Source organism: Amphiura filiformis, chromosome 1 (assembly GCF_039555335.1).
Source record: "Amphiura filiformis chromosome 1, Afil_fr2py, whole genome shotgun sequence".
Taxonomy (NCBI): Eukaryota; Metazoa; Echinodermata; class Ophiuroidea; order Amphilepidida; family Amphiuridae; genus Amphiura; species Amphiura filiformis.
Window position 1 is genome coordinate 23,436,957 of NC_092628.1, and position 20,460 is coordinate 23,457,416.

The 20,460-nt window shown below is 36.1% G+C and overlaps 1 protein-coding gene across 1 annotated transcript; it reads left to right on the forward strand.

Moving 5' to 3' along the window:
- The first annotated feature begins 372 nt into the window (after positions 1-372).
- Positions 373-20,025, forward strand: LOC140171924 (zinc transporter 7-like). Its single transcript, XM_072195304.1, has 11 exons — positions 373-587; positions 4,759-4,860; positions 5,973-6,086; positions 7,569-7,656; positions 8,361-8,484; positions 9,177-9,290; positions 11,699-11,770; positions 12,367-12,502; positions 14,048-14,138; positions 15,578-15,727; positions 16,674-20,025. The coding sequence occupies exons 1-11, from the start codon at positions 511-513 to the stop codon at positions 16,719-16,721; spliced, it is 1,116 nt and encodes a 371-aa protein (XP_072051405.1). The 5' UTR covers positions 373-510; the 3' UTR covers positions 16,722-20,025.
- Positions 20,026-20,460: the final 435 nt, after the last annotated feature.

Here is a 20,460-nt window from a genome sequence, read left to right on the forward strand (position 1 = left end):
TTTAGTAGCAACGGATTTAGCTTGTTCCAATTTTGGTAGATAATCATGACTGTCGGTCGACCGGAAATGTACCACTTCATCAGACAGTCTGAGTATTTTGTACTAAAACGAGCTAGTTAAAACTATTTTATTATATAACATTACTTAATTTTATTACTTATGATTTTTCAAAATACACTTTATAAAAATATATTTATGGTTTTTTGGCATAAAATTTGGTATTTTTAAGATAAATAAAGAATAATTTAAATATTTTTTCATACTAAATACAATATTGCGGTGTCAAAAGGGCACGTTAAAAAGTAGGTCCCCATCATCCTGTCGGTGAAGATTCTTGCTGAGTTCCATTTTGATATGCTTCCCACATGTTTTAATAGGAACTACAGTAACGTCGGGAGTCCACCCATTGGCTACGTTGCAACAGCTGTTTACGTTTTTTGGTGCATGTGTTTGATGAGGTGAAGTCGGAAGTGACAGACTAAATTTATAAAACCTTTAGATTTTAATCAAATGTTGCCTTTACATAATAAAGATGATGTCAAGGGGGCAAGATTGGGCATCGGAGCAAAGCTCTCTGGATGGTGGAGGTAAGACTAGCATGCTAGTAGATATATCTTTGGCTAGATATAATCCTGGCTGTATTAAATTATTGACCACCATATTTCAGTCCATTCATGTCCATTGAAATGTAATTACAGATTAACATTTAATGCTGCATGCAGATGTTGTTATCTGTAAATTAATAGTGTATATCATCAGTCATTTCAGTATCGATCTGATGATAAAAATAAACACATCAAAAAAAGAAAGTCCCCACTAATTTATGGTTTTCAGCATGTTCAGTAAGATTGTTCAGCAGTCTGCTGATTTGTTGACGTTGTTGTTATGGCATAACGTGGTTTCTGATTAACTCAAGAACTCTAGCTTCGAATTTGCACACCATTTGTGCATTCGATTCTAGAGTATGTTGCTATCATTTTTCGGTCGGACAGCGTTTTTTGACATTTTTTGCAACGGATGTTATTCTGAAATTTGGATGAAAGTTATTTCGATGACTGTATTACAATTTGCCTATTTTGAACAGTCTAAAATTTTGTTGCTCCTGAAGTCTAGCCACAAATTTGCTCACGATGGCTTCACATTCGAAGCTAGAGACCTTTGCATTCAAAATCTAGTCGGATTCGCTGAAGCATGACAACGTGTAAGCAATGGAAGTTCAGAAATAGTATAAACAGCCGATCACAACGATCGCATAAAAATGTTGCTAAAAATGGGTCAAGGGTCATATACGCATGCGTGATGGTGATCTTGGTGACTGGCAGCTGCCATTTTGGTCAACATTGAACATGTGTGTTCTACTTGATTGATACAGCAATTTACTTTTATTTGTTGACATAAATCGAACAAACTTTTCAATAATGGGTAATACTAGGATTTAAATTTTTTCTTTATGAAGTTACATGTTGTTTTGAGGAATGAGGTAGGAAGTGATATTTTATTAAAAATTTTGGTTTCAGTGTGCCCTGGCCCTGGGTATGCTGTACGCCTCAGACCTCCGTGCGGAGATGACAGTGGAAATCGGAGTGCCGTAGGTGTGAGTACCTCGGGCCATATGCACAGACTCAAAAAAATTAAACCAATTGCGCTACATAATGTTATTACCAAGCAGACGGTCGTTAGTGTAAAGTCGAAGCCTCTGCGAATCACGTGTGCATTAACACGGTATGTAGCAAGGATCAATTTAGAAACACAATTACATGCACTGGTGCAAGTAAGCCAAAAAAGTTATCAGCATAATATGTAAATATTATATGCAGAATGTGCTAACACACAATTTCTCAAACCATTTACACACTTCTGGTGTGATCTCTTTTAAGACCACACCTGGCTGAAGAGATGCACATCACACTCCGTCTTTGTGATCGCTCTCAATCAAGGGTGGATTTAAGCGAGATCGCAAACCCGGGAGATTGCAAGTGAAAACCAGTTTGGAGAAATCCTTGTACATGTCACTAGCACCATCCCATGTTTTTTACCTTTGCTTGCTTGCATGTTTTGTTTACAAAATGTAATAAATCTTCAAAATAAAAGCAAAGAAATGATGCTATGCAACAAGAAGAGATTTCAGGAATTTTTTGAGTTAGTTATAGGCCCTATAGATGATAAAATATTTGCATGCATGGCCATGGTTTGCATGATTGGACCAATGTCTACAATTAGCACAGATTAAAAAGAACATACACTGGTGCATGCGCACAGCCATCTACAATGTAAATCAGGCACTGGTACGTACATCTGTGGCCCATCTGTGTACGTGAAAAATATAACAATGTACTGTAGTTTGGGGATCAAAACTTTAAGCACAATTAATTAAAAGCAATATAAAAAATTTAATGTGAAGAGAAATGTTTTTTTTTCATTACGGTACTCCAGAAGTCTAGCTACGAATTTGCACACGATAAATGCACTTGAGGCTTGAGTCCCAAGCTATATTGTGTTTTGGTAGTTAATAACAGCAGTGACATGTTTTGCAAAGCATGTTAAAATATATTCTGTTGATGTTTAAATTTGGACAAAAGTTAGTTTGATCAGTAAAGGTTGTCTATTTCGAACAGTATTTAATTGTAGTGCAATTTGAGCAATCACCCATCATGATTGGCTGTGAACTTCCATTGATTTACACTTTGTCATGCTTCATTAATTGATTTCTACTAGATTTTGAAAGCTCAGGACTTCAAATGCGAAGCTATCGGTGAGCAAATTTGAAGCTAGACTTCTCAAACAATGATATATTGTATCCCTCAGAGCAGTCAAATAAAAAAAACCATATCGTTTCCAATGATGCATGGAAAAATAGTTACAGCTGCTCGCCATGCCATTGTTGCATCACCTGACCCTTGTCAATTCATGAAAATCCATTTGTCTGGTTCTGGTTTGGTACAGTCAAGTCCAATTGCATACCCTAGCACATTCCGCTACCTGAAATGAATGTGTGTCATGATGTGTCGTTAATCGGTAAGAACCAGCCACTGTCCACAGTCTTTTCAAGTTCGAAAACATTATACACGGTTGATACCTTTTAAGCATACATACATAGTCATGACAGTTTGGTACTGCAACTTTATTCTCAGAATTCTCCAAACATTCATGTTAATGTTATTGCTTTCAGTTGTCATTGTGCCTATAGTTATGGGATGGCCATTCAAACTAGTGTCGTCGTCGACTTTCTTTGTTTGATGTGTTTACATAATGCAAAATGAAAATTGAAAAACACTGAAATAGCAAAAAGAAACCCAGTTTTTATTTTGCAAACTTGTTTATCTCAATAGCCAAAAAATGTGTTGCATTGGTGACCCTTTGAATGAAAATGATGCCGAAAAGTTGCACCTAAACCCATTGAAAATATTGCTTTTGTTGCTAGAGTGCCTAGTTGTAGTAGTTGTCACTGGTCAATGCAGGTCATCCTTGGCCAGTCATGTAAAATATGACACACTCATTTGAGTAGATTTTTAGTGCAACTTTTGAAATGCAACCTTTCTCATTCAAGGAGTAACCATGGCTACAAATTTCAAGCTATCCAGACAAATGAGATATCAAAATTTGCAGAACTAAATTGTAGTGGTGTTATCGATAGAGATTTTGTGTATCGCCATGTCGGAAGAAAATACTTCCGACAATCGACATGTATCGACAGTCAACAACCTGACAGCGTGGGAAATATCTTAACTTGCCCATTGATCACCAACCGACCTCCAATTAAGCTTACCCAATTCATCAAAACAAATGCTCTACTAAGATCCTGCCTGTGGCATTACTGCTCTACCTCACGTGATCTGCACAGTAGTGAACAGTAGTGAACATTATGTCATGATATTCCAAAGCTGTAATTGGTTGGAAGGTGCCCATGTCACTGACATGATAGTTACATACAATGTATATATGTGTTTGTCCATTTATTATGTTATTATTCACATCACTGTGATGACTTCTTTTGCATGTCACATAATTTGTGAATTCTATGCTGAGTATGCTCCTCGTTGAGGGGGTATGTCTTAATATAATGGTGTATAATTTTTGTTGAACTGTGAACTTAAGGTCAACAAACTTGTGCTATTTATATTTCAAATGTTTAAGCTATCAGCGGCTAGTGGCTTTTGATGTTGTGACAGTACATCGTTTGTGTATCGATACTACCATTGAGTGTTCCAACATGTCGGAAGTCTGTGAGTTTTCCGACTATCGACACTTTCGACAGTCGATAACAGGCCTACTAAATTGGGGTTGTCTGTGTAATATTTTCAGTTTTAAAATTTGATGCATAGTTATTGTCTCGTAATAAAGGGGGTGGGGTAATTACTTTTTGTGATATGTTTTTATATGTGATATATTTTTATACAGTACATGTATGACCTAATTCAGTGGCATACCGTGGCGCTCCTACCCCGGGGGCTGAAAAATTCAATTTTGCCGCCCTTCCTCAACAGCCCTAAAAGTTGACCCAATTTTTTTTTCGGGTGGTTTGAAAAAGTGAAGAGCAAAAAAACCACATTTTGATGTATAGTACAATTTTTGCAAATTTTTTTATACTTTCACATTTTTTTCACCCTTTTTCTTTACTAATTCTTTTTGCCGCCCCTTCTTCTGCAGCTCCTTCGATTTGGCTGCCCCCTGCTGGCACCCCCAAAGCCCCCCCAAAATATGTGCATGTAATTTGTCTGTAATCATTGAAGTTTCTTCTATTTCTGTGTCTCATTTTAGGGCCGTTTTCTCAGATCAAACATCTCGTAATCTCTTCATGTTTCTCTTGCTGAACTTGTCATTTGCCTTTGTGGAGTTATTTTATGGAGTATTGACCAACAGGTTAGTAAAAGAATGTGTAGGGGGGTGGGGTGGGTGTATGTGTAGGGGTGTGTGTGTGTGGGGGGGTTAGGGTGGCATTTGTGTATGTGTTTGCCATCAAATGGGTGCGTACGTGTTCGCCGACAAACGAGGACACACACAAGATTTTTCACCCTAAACTGTGGACCTACTTCCAACCGAGGACTGTCCTCGGTCTCAAACTGCTGCAAAAGACCTCAAATGCATGCTAGATGCTTTAAACGCTATTTGCCTGAAACCGAGGACCACACATGTAAAAACTACCGTCCGCAGGGTGATGGCTAAAATTCCGTTTCGTATTATACACACAAAAAATCCGCCATTTTAGTCCACGGTTAGGCGATGAAAACATCATACACACGTCCTCGGTTAGATAGCAAAACACAATGTCCACGTTTGGAGGCAAACACAGACAGGGGTGTGTGGGGGTGAGTGTATTACATATATCTATTTCCCATCAAATGGGAGTGCTGGGGTTGTGTGTTTGTGTTTGCCATCAATCGTGGGCGTTTGTATGAAAATACACCTGTAAATGTGGATGCTCACAGAACTGTGGATGGGGCGGTGATAACACAAAATCGGTAAATGTATGTAATTAATTACTTTCATTGTGTGTATCAAGAGTAGTTTGCCCATTTGAATTCACACATGTAAAACAAATTACAAATTACAACCATATGGGAACCAAGGTCATGTTCCGATGAGCGCCTACCCAGTGACGTTGTTTACCCAGGTTGGTCTGTGCGGGATACATGCTATTCCATGGGAAATTCTACAAGACAACCATTTGGAAACCAAGGACATACTCCGATAAGCACACACCCAGTGATTTTAGGACTAGCAAGTTTATTAACTGACCATGCAAATCTGAATCATGGTCTGAAACATATGACACACTTATGATGATGATGAATATTTTTGGCCTTTTTTACGTATTGTAGGCAAATCAATGTACATTATAAAAGGTATTGTATATTACTTTTATAGCACAAAATTTACTTAATTTTTGTGCCATAAAAGCGTAGTACCACAGAATTTGGTAATAGGTATTGCTTAACCATGCTAACCTTCAATCACTGATTTTGTTTTCACAGCCTTGGTTTAATATCGGATTCTTTTCACATGTTCTTTGATTGTACTGCATTACTAGCCGGTCTAGCAGCATCAGTCATATCAAAATGGCGGGCAACACAGACATTCTCTTATGGGTGAGTATGAACTAATCAATTGGTTGGAACGCAGTACATGCATATGCAGAACACAGAAATATTTCAGCAGTATGGAGCCACTTTTTCCAAGAAAGAAAGATTAAGCATAAGCAACTCAATGTGCATATAGTATGTACATTTTCATCAGAAGTTTGAATGATGTACATAATTTAGTAATCTTGCTATTAAATATACTCCATTCATGCTTTGAAAAAGGACATAACATGATTTAACTAGGACAACTACAGTACTGACACAAGTATAGTCCCACCTTCGAGTAAAGTCCCACGCCTCCCCAATTTTTTCATTTTGTTTTAAATTTATTTTTTGGTTTTTGTCCATGGACCTAGAGCTAAATGCTAGGATCATTCATGGTTGACTTTTCAATTTGTAAAGTTATAATTTGTGTTCATGTTATAGTCTCTTAATATAATGATTTCAAAATGCATTGGATTTGTATCCATATTGAAATCTTTTAATAGATTATGACATGAACACAAATTACAACTTTGTGTATTAAAAAAAAATTAAGTCAACCATGAATGATCCCAGGGACAGAAAAAATAAATTAATTTAAAAAAATTCAAATATCATCCCAACCCCCTGTTTTCACCTTAGAAAAGGGTGAGACTATTATAATACTCAAGTCAGTACCGGTACGGTAAGTATGGTTCAATTAGTATTTACTCCAGGAAAGCCCCAAAATTGACAGATGATTTATTTTAGTTAGTGTGGGAAAATGATACCTTTTCCTTTAGTCACAAAAGTACTACTTCTTGTCATCAATTACTTAATCCTATACAAATTAGGCTCTACCAGTACATGTACATGGTTTTCATGGTATAGTTTTAGCTTTCAGCAAGATTCTTCAGCAGTCTGAGATTTGGCACTTTTTATATCAAATCATGGAAGAGGGGTTCTAATTGGCAAATTGAAGCATGTCATCATCACATCGGCACCTCATTCGCCGATCAAGCTGCTTAGTAATAATGTGTGACCTTGTTCTTTTGTGTGATCCCACTTAAGGTGGTTGTGTACTCAAGATGTTGTTTCTTTTGCGAAATTGAGCTTTTTTGATATGTATGTACTTTTGCTTAAAAAGTTACCTTCTTCAGAGTCTTGGTTAGCAGCGACGTAGCTTTTGACACCATCACAGCGTCTTCATTCAGCGTATTGTTTACAAGACGCCGTGATGGTGTCAAAAGCTACGTCGCTGCTAACCAAGACTCTGAAAAAGGTAACTTTTTAAGCAAATGACAAGAGTCCAATATCAGTATCCATGCTGCTATGTATGTACTTTGTTATGTTTTTTATAAATACAAATTAAGAAAATCCAGATTTGTGAACTCCAACTGCACTATTTTATGGATTTTATTTCACTATTTCACTCTTGTTTGCAAGTCGCGTGGATATACACGCGCAACAACGATGGAAATCTGTATTTAACAAATTTTGCCATGTGTTATTCTTTCTTATTTATAGATATGTGCGTGCTGAAATCCTTGCAGGGTTCATCAATGGATTGTTTCTATTATTTATTGCATTCTTCATTTTCTCAGAAGCAGTTGAAGTAAGTACTACAAAAAGATTATACATGTAAATGCCTTATTTACCCTCTTTTAGTATTAAAGGTCAAAGGTCCCAATAAAAATGTTGCAAGAAATATGATGCAGGCACCAAACTTTTTAATAAAAAGTGCAAAATCTATGTAAATAAAGGCACTTATTGTTCTGCTTTTCATTGTGTACTCATTATGCATTCATGATATTTTGATATGATGTGTGTTCGCCGATCCTTTTTGTGCATGTGGCACCACACTACTAGTACTAGATGATAATACCAATTTTTTTTTAATGGCAATTATAAAGGTGATATAAAACTGAAGGTTAAGCATAAAATTGCTCAGCAAATCTAAATGCTATATTTTGATTGGTTGCTCATATAACCAATCAGGGACTCTGTAAGAGAGGCAGTAGTGCCCTTGGGGTTCAGAGTGATTGTACCAAACAAAAGAATCCGAATCATATATAATCTTTTACAAGGTCCTGTTTAAGCGTTAACCCTCGTCCCTCATGTATACGCATGCAACATCAAGCGTGTGCATAGGTCCTTGTGCAAAATAATACACGCTGGCCGATTAGCATTACGCTTAATTTGTAAAAGGAAATCGGCAAAACATTATAGATGATTAAATTTCAGAAGAATCAACCGTCCATGTGCTTGTTGATTGTTGAGACATTTTTATTAATTTTTTGTACGTTTGGTTTGTTTCAGCGAATTGTTGAGCCACCAGAGGTTCGCCATGAGCGTTTATTTGTTGTTTCAGTACTTGGTTTTGCAGTCAATCTTGTAGGCATTTTTGCATTCCAACATGGCGGACATGGTCACTCTCATGGAGGTAAGAAATACTTCACTCTGTTGATAATGATTTTTAAGTCAACTATGCATTACTTGAAAAGTAGTAACATTATAGCCTAAAGATGTGTTACAAATATGCATCTTCTTGGGATGAAGATTAAAATGTGTGTCCAGTACCATATGAGCTCACATGCTGCTATATACATTCGGTAAAGGGCAACATAAAACTCCAAACCCTATTTGACCTAGACCTAGAGGTAAATAATTTCAGGTAGGTCAACTTCATAATTAGTACACAATATTTTATCATTTTCTACTTTAACAAAAGGAAATTTTGATGGTTGTCCCTTGATCTACTTCCACCTTGAACTTTCATCCAAACTTTAATGCGTGTGTTTTACCGCTCCGTGTAAACAGACTCAACGCAGCACTCAAAACTTGTGTGAAAAACCCATGCGTTTTTTAACTCTCCACGTAAAGCTATCTTTAAATGTGAAGTGCTGTAGGTGATTCACAGAACTCGAGTAGCTATCAAGGCAAAACGGTTTTACACTGTTAAAAAATCAGTAATATCGCCCTCTGTTGACATAATAACTCAATACAGATGGTTTGTAGTTGAATTCTATTTGGCAGTATGCGTGATCAACAATATTTGGTGTGATAACACGATAAAATGTTACGAATCACAAATGAAATACTAACTTTGATTCTCTCATTGTGTTTCCCCATCAGGGTCTTCTAATGGTGACGCTCATGGACACGGACATTCTCATGGTGTTTCTTCAATTGGTCATGGGCACAGTCATTCACACAGTAGTCATGGGCACGGTCATTCACATGGTTTAGGTAAGAAGAAGATACACAGTCGAATAAGCTTACAGTAATGAGTATAACAGGATATTTGTGACCATCCACCACAAATCCAGTGTAAAGTCACCAGAGATATTGACCAATAAAGCTTACAAAAATCAATGAAAATCAAAGGAATTTCAAGAAGCAAAATTAGCTTTTTGAGCACCTTTTTTACAAGCAATTATGACAAGTGACATATCATTTTAAACCTTGTTTTTTAGCAATTTCAACTGTTTAACTAGCTAAGAAACTCAAAATTGCGACTTTACACTGGGTTCGTCGCGGATGGTCAAATTTTTGCTGTATTAAATAATTTGTCTGATTTTAACTGTAGCAGATTTATGTATTTGCACTTTGAAACAGCTACACATTAAAACATATGGGGCAAAATGCTGGGTTTTAAATTCACGGTTCTGATATTAAAGGAGTATTTTGTGATCCTAGCATCCTCTTTTTATGACATTTTTCAGTAGATATTCACGAAATAAGCTTATTCCAAAAATGTCAGATGATTCCGATCTTGCGTTTGCAAGTTATGTGCTCCGTAGGTCACTGTGTTGAATTACATTCTAATATACCAGAGGATAATTCAAATGTGATGAGACCTTGCTATGCAAATTAATCTGCAAGAATTGTTCTGTACATAAACAATATGTAGCCAGAGATTTACCTAAATACGGCCAATTTGACATTTTTTGCCAAATTTTTATCAAATTGGAACCCCTGTTTAGGGATTTTTTTCTCCAATGGGACCCATATGTTTAGGGTTTTCTTGCAAAAAAGCGACCCATTAACTTTTATTGAGAAAAGTGGGGGATGAGTCTGTGGATCACAAAATGCCCCTTTGCAAAAAGCACAAAACTAAAAACTCTCCAAAAAACCTCACAAAAAAAAAAAAACTTCCCACTGTACAGTAGTTGGTGGTGCACTGGCATCTGGAGCCTTTGTGTCAGTGATGCATTGTTTGAATCCTTTTGTAAATTGAAAGAGATTTTTTTTTCCATAAGAAATAGTTGCCACCCCAGCCCTAATTGTAAATTCTGACCACATCTGTAATGTTTTTATATCTCAACATCAAAATATCTTATTTCTTATGGGAGGGATGCTCATGTTTGGTTTGGTTAGGGATGTGAATTTGAGTGGACCCATGCATATACCAATTTTCAGTTTTTCAGCCAAATTTAATGAATTTTCCTAAAAATGTTGGTAAATTTTGACTACTAACAGTGAGGTAAAATTAGGCTATTTTTCAGTAAAAATTGGAATATTTTGAACAAGTGGCCCATCCATATACCAAATTTGGCCTAGAAAAAAGGTCATTGATATACCAATTGGCCCCTATGGCCATTTGTGCTGATTCCCCGCGGTCCTTATCATAACCCTGATCCCAACCATAACCTTAAAACCTAATCCTGATCTCTAGGGATGTTTGTTTTTCCACTTTCCTTAACAACACTTTGGAAGCTGATCTTGGTTAGTTGCAAAAATGCTAACATCTTGCTACATTTGTATACATTTTATTCTGCTTTGATTTGAATCAGGAATTGAACCCGGGACCTCATGCACCAAAGGCGAGTACCCTGACCATAATGCCACACTCTCTCATGCAATATCTGTTAATTAAATCTGTATGTCTCGGGAATAAAGATTCCTCTTATTTGATAATTGCATTTTGTGGGTAGAGGTGTATTCAGGGTGTGCATGTATGCGTCATAGTTTACAGGTGTAGTATAACAATGCATGTGCACTCTGGGCATGTGGTTAAGCTTACTGGATTCAGTCTTAAAGGTGGAAGTTGATTCAGTAACTTGTAAAGTGTGCTGAGGCTTGTGAATCTACATCTAGGTGTTGTGCCTGTGCATAGCGCACTATAAATCATTGCACTTTTTTTTCAGTCATAGTTTTATTTTTTTACTTCTTTCGTCTCAGATAACAGAAATTAATATACATAAATACTGTCGATTTAAATCATAATGAAATACAACAAGCAGAGCAAGTTGATCTTGCTCACTCTTCCTAGCTAGCCTGGTGTGCACAAGAACAATTTTGTGTGTGCTACCTCAGTCTTCAATGTCGAAATTATCACCCCACTCAATCTTGCACTCTGATTGGCTAAGATCACGTACCCTCTATGCAAATTTCTTTTGTTATCACCCTACTCAATTTTACACTCTGATTGGCTAAGATGATGTACCCCTATGCAAATTTCTTTTGTAAAAATAGTTTTAGCCTGATAAATGAAATGAAACAGATTAACAGAACAAATTAGAAATTACTGATTTGTTAAATTGAGTTGTTCCAAAACTAGAACATGAATTGCATTTAAAAAGAACAACATCCCAACCAACTCGACTGCATTTTGCACTGTTACATGCATTCATTAAAATATTGTGATGTTTCAGGTCTGGAGTATAAAGAAGAAGAAGAGCACCACCAACACACACCTAATGCTTCCGAAAGACAAATCATGCATGGTAAGGCGATGGAGTTGTATATATAATAAAACCAGGAAACAAAATCTTTGATTTGATTTGATGTCTCTGTCGATCTAATTCAGTGCAGCTGGTGATTACAGTGTACCGATAGTGGAAATTTCAATTGAATGAACACAGCCTGACATAGTGTGACGGTTTTTTGTGTACGCTGCGGGATTGAACGCTAGCGATGTATAAATTGGACTTCGTAACTAAAAATAGTGATATACACACAGTTTATACATCAATGATTCAATGATACACATGCACGAGACATGCAGCCCGGGCATGCAGCCATCACTCAATCGGTGAACATGGTGAACAAAACCGGGGAAACCCATTTTTATTATAAAAAACATAAATTTGACTGTAATTAAAGCACTTCAAGCTTAGTCTTTCACATGGTAATTTTAGTACACCATTGGGCATTACAATCATGCAAAAAGTAGAAATTCAAGAAAATTTGAGAGCATCGCTCTGGATCAAATCACATATTATGACTTGAATACTGCAAATAACTGACAAGTAGTAATAACATATCTAACACATAGCCTACATTTTAGCATAAATAATGTATCCGTTTGTTTTTATTTCAGGTGTATTTTTGCATATCTTAGCGGATACGCTTGGCAGTGTGGGTGTAATTATTTCTGCCGTTCTTATGCATTATTTTGGCTGGATGATAGTAGATCCCATTTGTTCTATGTTAATTGCTTTACTTATAATGATGAGGTAAGTACATGTTGGTAAATTTGGTAAAAGTGGAAGTTTTGGCAAAGCATTGATTTTCCTGCTTTTTTTTATAAAAATAAAAATACAAAAATATGTTCTTTTATGTATGGGTCAGTGTACAAAAACTCGGAATCACAAATTTAAAACAAGAGAAGTTCAAACTTCACATTGACAAAAAACAAGGTTTTCTCTGCAAACGCATGCGCAAAAAGTGCAGTTTTATTTTTCGCGCTTTTCTACCAACGCTCCAGAAGGATTTTGTAAAGCTTTCGGTGTAATTAAAGCACACATTTGGCAGGCGTACAAATACACAACATGCATTTTGCGAGTAGAACCTCTTTTTGAGATGACAGTGCAAAGGGCCAATACCATGGTATAGCGAGTCTATGAACTTCCGATGTGAATCGTGACAATCGCCAGGTTCAGTTCCCGAACGTTAGGTTGTTACAAATTTGTGATTATTATATGCGATGTGATCAAGCAAAATCAGTCGGAACTCGGAAATATTGCTTTTGAGATATAGACAAACAAATGAAATATTTCCTTTTGTTTTGTTTTAAAAAGTCTTTAGGCCTATTGCTCATATCTTTGGAACTGGTTGTTCAATTTCAATGGGATTTTCTCCAAAATGCAGCTTTGTAAACACTTTTTAGTATTTTATAAGAAACTGGAAATTTAATATATCCGAGTTCTGACTGATTTTGCTTGATCCCATCACATATAAGAAAGTACAGAAAAAGAAGAAAGAAAAAGTGCGCTACGCACAAGCCTCAGCACACTTTACAGGTTGTCGCTGACCACTACGGCCCCACATCATTTCATAAACCATTAAACAACAAATCAGGGACTTTGCTGCTTCAAGAGCGCACACCCTAGACATTCCACAATTAACCATCGCAACCAGGATCAGCTCCCCGAGTTTTGTACGGGTTACAACAAGACAAATTAGCAGTAAGTTCCTTGTCCAGGAGAATTTCAAGCTAACTCAATTTTTCCATGAGAGTGTACTAGGCACCACCAGGGTTCGAACCCGCAACCTATCGCACCATAGTCGAACGCCTTATCGATTGAGCTAACTTGACTGCTAGTGTAGTGCATTATCTGCATGAGAGAAGTTAAATGTAATGTGAAGAGAAGTTAAATGTAATGTGAAGTGGCTGGACCTGACCATGTGTTCCCAATAGTTATATTTATATTTACGTAGGTCTTGCGGTTCTTGTTAAAGCCAGTAATATATCAAAACTTTTAAAAGTTTTAAAATAATATATCAAAACTTTTAAAACTTTTTTCCCCTCCCAAGAAAACTCATGCACATAAATGGAAATGAGACCCTTTATCAAGCCTTGGAATCTCCTTTATAGAACCCATACCATTCTTCTTGTGTGTCAGCTTAATTTGTATCAATATTTGAGTGCAAACACTGCTACATGTAGTTCATGCTTCCCTCAGACCTGTCATAAGTCATGTACATAAAAGATAACCTCAACCATTATACAGATATGAAACTTAATATATGATTGTTCTGAATTTAATCTTGTCCTATAGTGTCTTGCCTTTACTACGTGATTCTGTAAGTATTCTAATGATGAGAACGCCAAGAGAATTGGATGATTTACTGCCAGGGTGCTTCCACAGGGTAAGACATCGTTTTAAACTCTCTATCGGTGGTTTTATTTGATTCCTTTTCTCCGAAGGCACCAAATGAATCAACCTTCCTTTTACGTGCTACTAATTAAGGCTGTTGTTGACAAGGCTGTTGTTGACATTGTTGTTGACAAAGCAATTTTCCTGATTGTCGACAAGCATGGACCAATTGTCAACAAAAACTTATCATTAAAAAAATTAGAGAAAAGCTTAAGTTATGCTTAACATCGCCATTATTTACCATGACATAATTGCATCGGTCTCGTCTTCTATTTAATTCATAAGTGGTTAAGATTATATTACTGAAAAGATTCATCAGGTTTGTAGATATACATTAAGGAAAATTTTCATTGAAACAAAACCAAATAATTTACTCACTATTGACGGTTTCGCCTATCATGGTCGATAGGCATCATCAGAATGATGGTGGATGATCCTTACCAACCGGAAGTAATTGGATCATTCATCATCATTCTGATGATGCCTATCGACCATGATAGGCAAAACCATCATTAATGAGTAAATTATTTGGTTTTGTTTCAATGAAATGTTCCTTAATCACGAGGGCCGGTCTGCATAGGCACTGTGCACACTTATTGCCCAGCCAATTACTCGATCGATACGATCAATATACTAGCCAGCGAGCTTCCAATTGCCACAGCGCATGCGCGAGTGTTGTCAGCGGTAGCCTGACAACAACATCCACATCGACGCCATTTTATTTTCTTCACGGGCTACAATGGACCATAAACAGACTTTCTACTTGACTATGACCTTTTAAAAATGTTTTTCATAATTAGAAAAAAAATCTCTAAAAAATGCGAAATCATTCGCAATATTAACGGCAAAGATATGCTTGTTTTTGTTTACCAATTATAAGAAAATATTCGCGAAATTTTGATACTTATCTGTCATATTTTTGATTAAAAAAAATGAATATTATACCGGTCGTGAACCAAACATTTGCGAGCGTAAACGCATGGCCAAGTATATTTACTTCATAGATATAGAAACACTTTAGAATGGAAAATTTGACAAAGTCGTGAATTTTGACCAAAACACGGAAGCATTTTGCGGCCGATATACCTGTTGAATTCAGCAACCCGTGGATAAAGTTCCGTGTAAATGCAGTGCCAATATTGAATTACCGAATTGAGCTAAACGTTTATCATGCGGTTTGTAACTAAATTAATTTAGTACAGGCCATGGCACTTCTGTCGGTCTAGTCACGGTCTTTTTGATTCTGTCTCAGATTATAGTTATCGCAGCGGTGACTGAGACTATCAAAGTTTGTATCGCATCTACAACAAACATACAAATTAAATAGACAGTTTTTCGGCCACCCTGTATGTTATTCTGTAATAATTCTAATGACAAAAAAACTAGATTATTAAATAACCTCAATTTGTCTACTATTGTATCTCATTTCAGGTCACAGAATTAGACGGTGTATACAGCATACATGAGCCTCATTTCTGGACGCTATGCTCGGATGTATTTGTTGGAACTGTCAAAGTAGAAGTTGCACCCAATGCAGATGCCAAATATATTATTAGTCAAACTCATAACATTTTTACACAGGTTAGTAAGCTGCATTATCAAAAGAAAAGATCTGCCAATTCCATGAAATATTTACCGGAGGGGGGGGTAAATTCATCTTGAATGGAAAAGTGCTTGTTAATCGACTCTCAAAACAGACCCTAGACGGTATTACAGGGTTCCCACAGTCCTTGAAAGTCCTTGAAAATTGGAATTTCACCTAAAGTATAATTTTGACAAAAGTTGGGGAGTGGAGAGGAGCTGACACTTTCGTTAATATGTGCCATATGGAGAGCCGCATCATGATTTTTGTGTTGTGGTAAGTCCTTTAAAATCATGCGTTTGGACATTGAAAGTCATTGAAAAGTCCTTGAATTTTAAAGGCTTCAACGTGTTGGAAACCTAAGTATAACATTTGGTAGCATATTTGCTGCCCTGAATGAAATAACTGTAACCATTTCCATCTAGATGGTTTAACCTCACTTTTTGAGTCATTGATGGCAACAATAGAGACCAAAAATAGATGAAACATTTGAGCCACTGCACTCAACAGCTGACCCTTTCACCATTTTCATCAACTTGGATTCATAGCACTTTTATATTCGAGTAACCACCTGGGCTCTTGATATACAGCTAGTGTTTTATAACTCTTTCCTGAAAACATGTGAAAATGTGACTACTTACAGTTTTACCCATTTGCCTGTTAGTAGAGATTGAGGCAGTTGCTTTGCTTCATAACGTACCCCCCCCCCCCCTAAAAAGAAATCTTATCCTTTGTTAAATTAGTGCTTTTTAAGCAAGATTTTACTTACAGTGCTTGACTGGGCTAATGTAACAACATGCCAAACAGTTGGAAACACAATACTATGATCCAAATTTTTGGATTGAAAATTACATTTGAATTCACCCATTGTCAAGATATATCATGATTTCAGTCGCAAGTCTAATAAGAATAATATTTATTTCTATTATTTTTTTGTCAATACAGGCTGGAGTGAGACAACTCTTTGTGCAGTTAGACTTTGCCACAGACTGATGATTCCATTGTACGTACAAAGGGCCAAAACAGCAGGGTATGGTGCATGGGGAGGAGACAAACAGGTGGATGGAATTCCATCAAAATTCCTTCAACATAATCCCTCTAGGACAAATAAGAATACAGGAAGTTGGTGGCATAATATGCAATCCAGGAACAAGTCAAATTTTATGACATTTTACAGTATTCAGTACGGTACACAAGAAAACACATGAGATAAAATATTAAAATAACACTGAGATAATTGTTTTAATTATAAATAATTTTCATTATAGGAGTGAGTTTGCAAAGGGTATCTCAGTATTTTTGCTAATTTAAAAAATAGACCGATACGTTTTCTACTTAAAACAAGAGTGAGTGGATAAGCCAAATCGGCATTGAAATTTGCAATGCATTGTGGGACAGTTTTGGGACACTTTGCCCTCTGACCTTTCAGGAAAATTTTGTGCGTACAAAATATTGTTTAATATTTTACTAGAATATAAATTGTTTAAAAATATGAACTTAAAAAATTAATTATTTGAAATATTATTAATGATAACATTATTGCAATAATAAGTGAATGAATAATAATTAGAGCAACTTCAAAATGTCCCAAAACTGCTCTCAAAATGCCGATTGGGCTTGTTGGGTGCCTGTAAATTATTGATTAAATAATTTTTATGTCAGAGGGCTCACATATATTTGAAATGTTACTAATCCTTCCCACTGAATGATCATGATGTACAAATTTGACTTTTTTTTTATGCGAATGTGAAATTTTAAGCTTATAACTCAAAAATTTGCCTGATGACTTGGTTCAGGGCAATCTCAAAGTAAACGGTTGGAAAATTCTCAACCCATCTTATGGACGGGCACTTTTGCCCCAAAATGTCATTTAAGACAAACCATCACGATATGCTAATTAGGGTCAAGAGTTACTAACCCTAACCCTTACTCTAACCCTAACCCCGTAATCCCTGACCCTAATTAGCATATGATGATCTGTCTTAAATGCGACATCTACCCAGAAAATGCATAACCTGTCCTATAAAAATCCCCCAATGAAATGGTACAATATATCATTTAAAAAGTCTCAATTTGTTTTTTAAATCAACAACTTACCGCCTCTAATTGTCTATTAAGAGGCAATTTTGTAAGCATTATCACAGTTGCGAAAAAGGAATATAGTCTTTTGCAACTAGAATGTGTGTATATTCTATTCGGCATGCGGTGACACACTCCTGGGAAGCTAAAATCCCAGGCCCGGTCGCGATGTTTTAGTGGACGGAAAGTTTTTGGATCCTGGCTAACACCCTGTTCATGTGTTCATATTCCATTGATATGCTGTTCAATTTATGGCAGTTGAGGACCAAAATTTTGAGAGGGGTTCCCCTAAAATAATTCCAATGTGCTTAAAAGTTGCCCGTAACCATTAACCATGATTAAAGGGGCTGTGTCTGTCAGATATCACAGAAATATTGGATGAGAAAACTTTGTTGTATTTGGATATATTGAACCCACAGAGCAGTAATTGATAAAATGATAAAATCTCACACTGTCCCTTTAAGGTTGATATCGTTGAAGATTTTTGGACCAGAAAAAGGAATGCAATATGCATAGAAAAAAAATGGAAGAAAAAAAGCAGCAAGTAAACAAATAAACGTAAGATCCACCACATAGATAGTATTATGCAGGCATGAAAATTTCGTGTTTTAGCTGATTTCAGCGTTTTTTGTTGTTTTCAGTGTTTTTCAGCGTATTTCTGAATCAAACACACAGAAAATGATAAAAAACATGGTTTCAGTGGTTTTTTTTTCAAGACCAGTTTTCATGTCTGATTATGTCTATGACATATTCCTGTAACATACACAGAAAACCATATGGTGCTATATGTTTTGATTTTTAAATAATTATTCTTAGTTAATTAAGATGATTATCTGTGAAGGTGTGTATATTAATTAAGTTCATAACAGACATTATAGTCTGTTCAGTATCGGGCTGAATATGACCTACATCAAAATGAATGGATTGTATACAAATGGGGCAAAGGTCACATTGCCCACTTATGGTAGAACATTATGTTGTTAGAGATCATACAGAGAAAGATGGAGCATGACCTTGGATAGAGTGTATGAGATAGCAAAGGTTAATGAATGGGGGTCAAGATCCACCTTATACTGAAAAGAATATAGTCCAGACTCAGAATAGCCTTGTGTGTAACACTATGATAAATCCTCCATATTGAATTGTCAGGCATGGGGACATCCATGGATCAGTCGACCAATAATTTGTAGATTAGAAGATTAAACGGTAAAATTTTTATTTGTATATGTAGATGAAAATATAAAGTTCAATTGTTATCATAGCACAATAAGTTTGTTTAAATTATAAATCAAAGAAAATTATTTTTATTTTCTTTGAGTCACTTGCCAGTAATTTTTAAGTATGTATCATGTGGATATAGATTATGTGCAAATTATTGTCATATTATAACAGCAAAATGGCAGTTATTGCTGCCAAGGACTTTAGTTTACTAGACTGACACTGTATGTATGGAATAAGCTATTCCAATTGAAATCCATACACCCCTATGGAAGTCATGACTTTTATCTTCCACACAGAGGGAGTGTAGATTTCATATGGGGTTACCTGAATGGGTGACTCAATTTGAAATTACACCCCTTGTGTGGGAGATTAAAGTCATGTCTTCCATAGGGTGTATGGATGTCAACTGGAACTGCCTAATGCACGGTTTAGGTAATGGGCAAAGGCGTGGTACAAAGGTGTTGATAATAGCGGCTGGTAAGAGTACAGCCTCAACAATTGGAGACACTCGACCAAAAACATTTCTTGTATATATAATAACACTAATGTATTATTTTTATAAGTCAAGTCACACAAAAAGTTAAAAACACAGATTAAAAGAAACGTATAGGCCTACGACACAAACAGGCAAATTCCCTGAGCATTGTCATGAATGAGGATTCATGCTTATTTATGATGATTGTTCTGCTGTTTGTGTCTAACAAATTGCACACAACATTCCATACCATTGCCTTCAGGTGTTTCTTTGCCTGAAATATATCATGACTGCGCTTTAACAAATACGGCATTATATACTTTGTCTGCAGTTGGCCTTTCATTTATTACAGATGATGCTGAAATTTGCTTGTTGTGTGAGATCTGTTTCTTAATAATCTGTAGTTAAAGCCATATTATAACATTTCCATAAGAAATAGAATTGTATTTTTTTGATATAAAACGTTAGTTTTCACTGTCAGATATGTCCTCTTTTAATTTGGGCCCAAACAGACGAGGCAATTAAATCAACAAAGAATGAGCCACTCATTCAAACTTGAGTCATGTCGGCTCTTTTGATATGTCACTACTGCCCGCACGTACTGTGTTATGCACACTGTGTACTTGTTTGACTAATATTTCCATTGTGATAATAAAATGACGGTTCCTGCGGTTTATTCAAAATCTTGAATTTCGACAAAACTACAGAACCTAAAGTCTTGATTTTTGCAGAGTATGTTAGTTTACTAAAGTACATCACAATTTATGCTACAGGTTTCTTTCCAAAAAAAGTTTGCCCGACAGAGAACTTCGTTAAACCTGAAAGACTTCCACCCACAGCCTCTGCTGCAAAGCTTTACTCTAGGAGAACGTATCTACAGGTCATGTGTAAAAAACCAGAATTTTGAAAAATATTGAGGGTGTCCTCATCAGCAAATGTTATAATATGGCTTTAAGT

Coding starts and splice junctions, on each gene's coding strand:
- LOC140171924 (XM_072195304.1), top strand. CDS start 511: ATGTTGCCTTTACATAATAAAGATGATGTCAAGGGGGCAAGATTGGGC. Junction 588..4,758: donor AAGCTCTCTGGATGGTGGAG/GTAAGACTAGCA, acceptor GTCTCATTTTAG/GGCCGTTTTCTCAGATCAAA. Junction 4,861..5,972: donor TATGGAGTATTGACCAACAG/GTTAGTAAAAGA, acceptor TTGTTTTCACAG/CCTTGGTTTAATATCGGATT.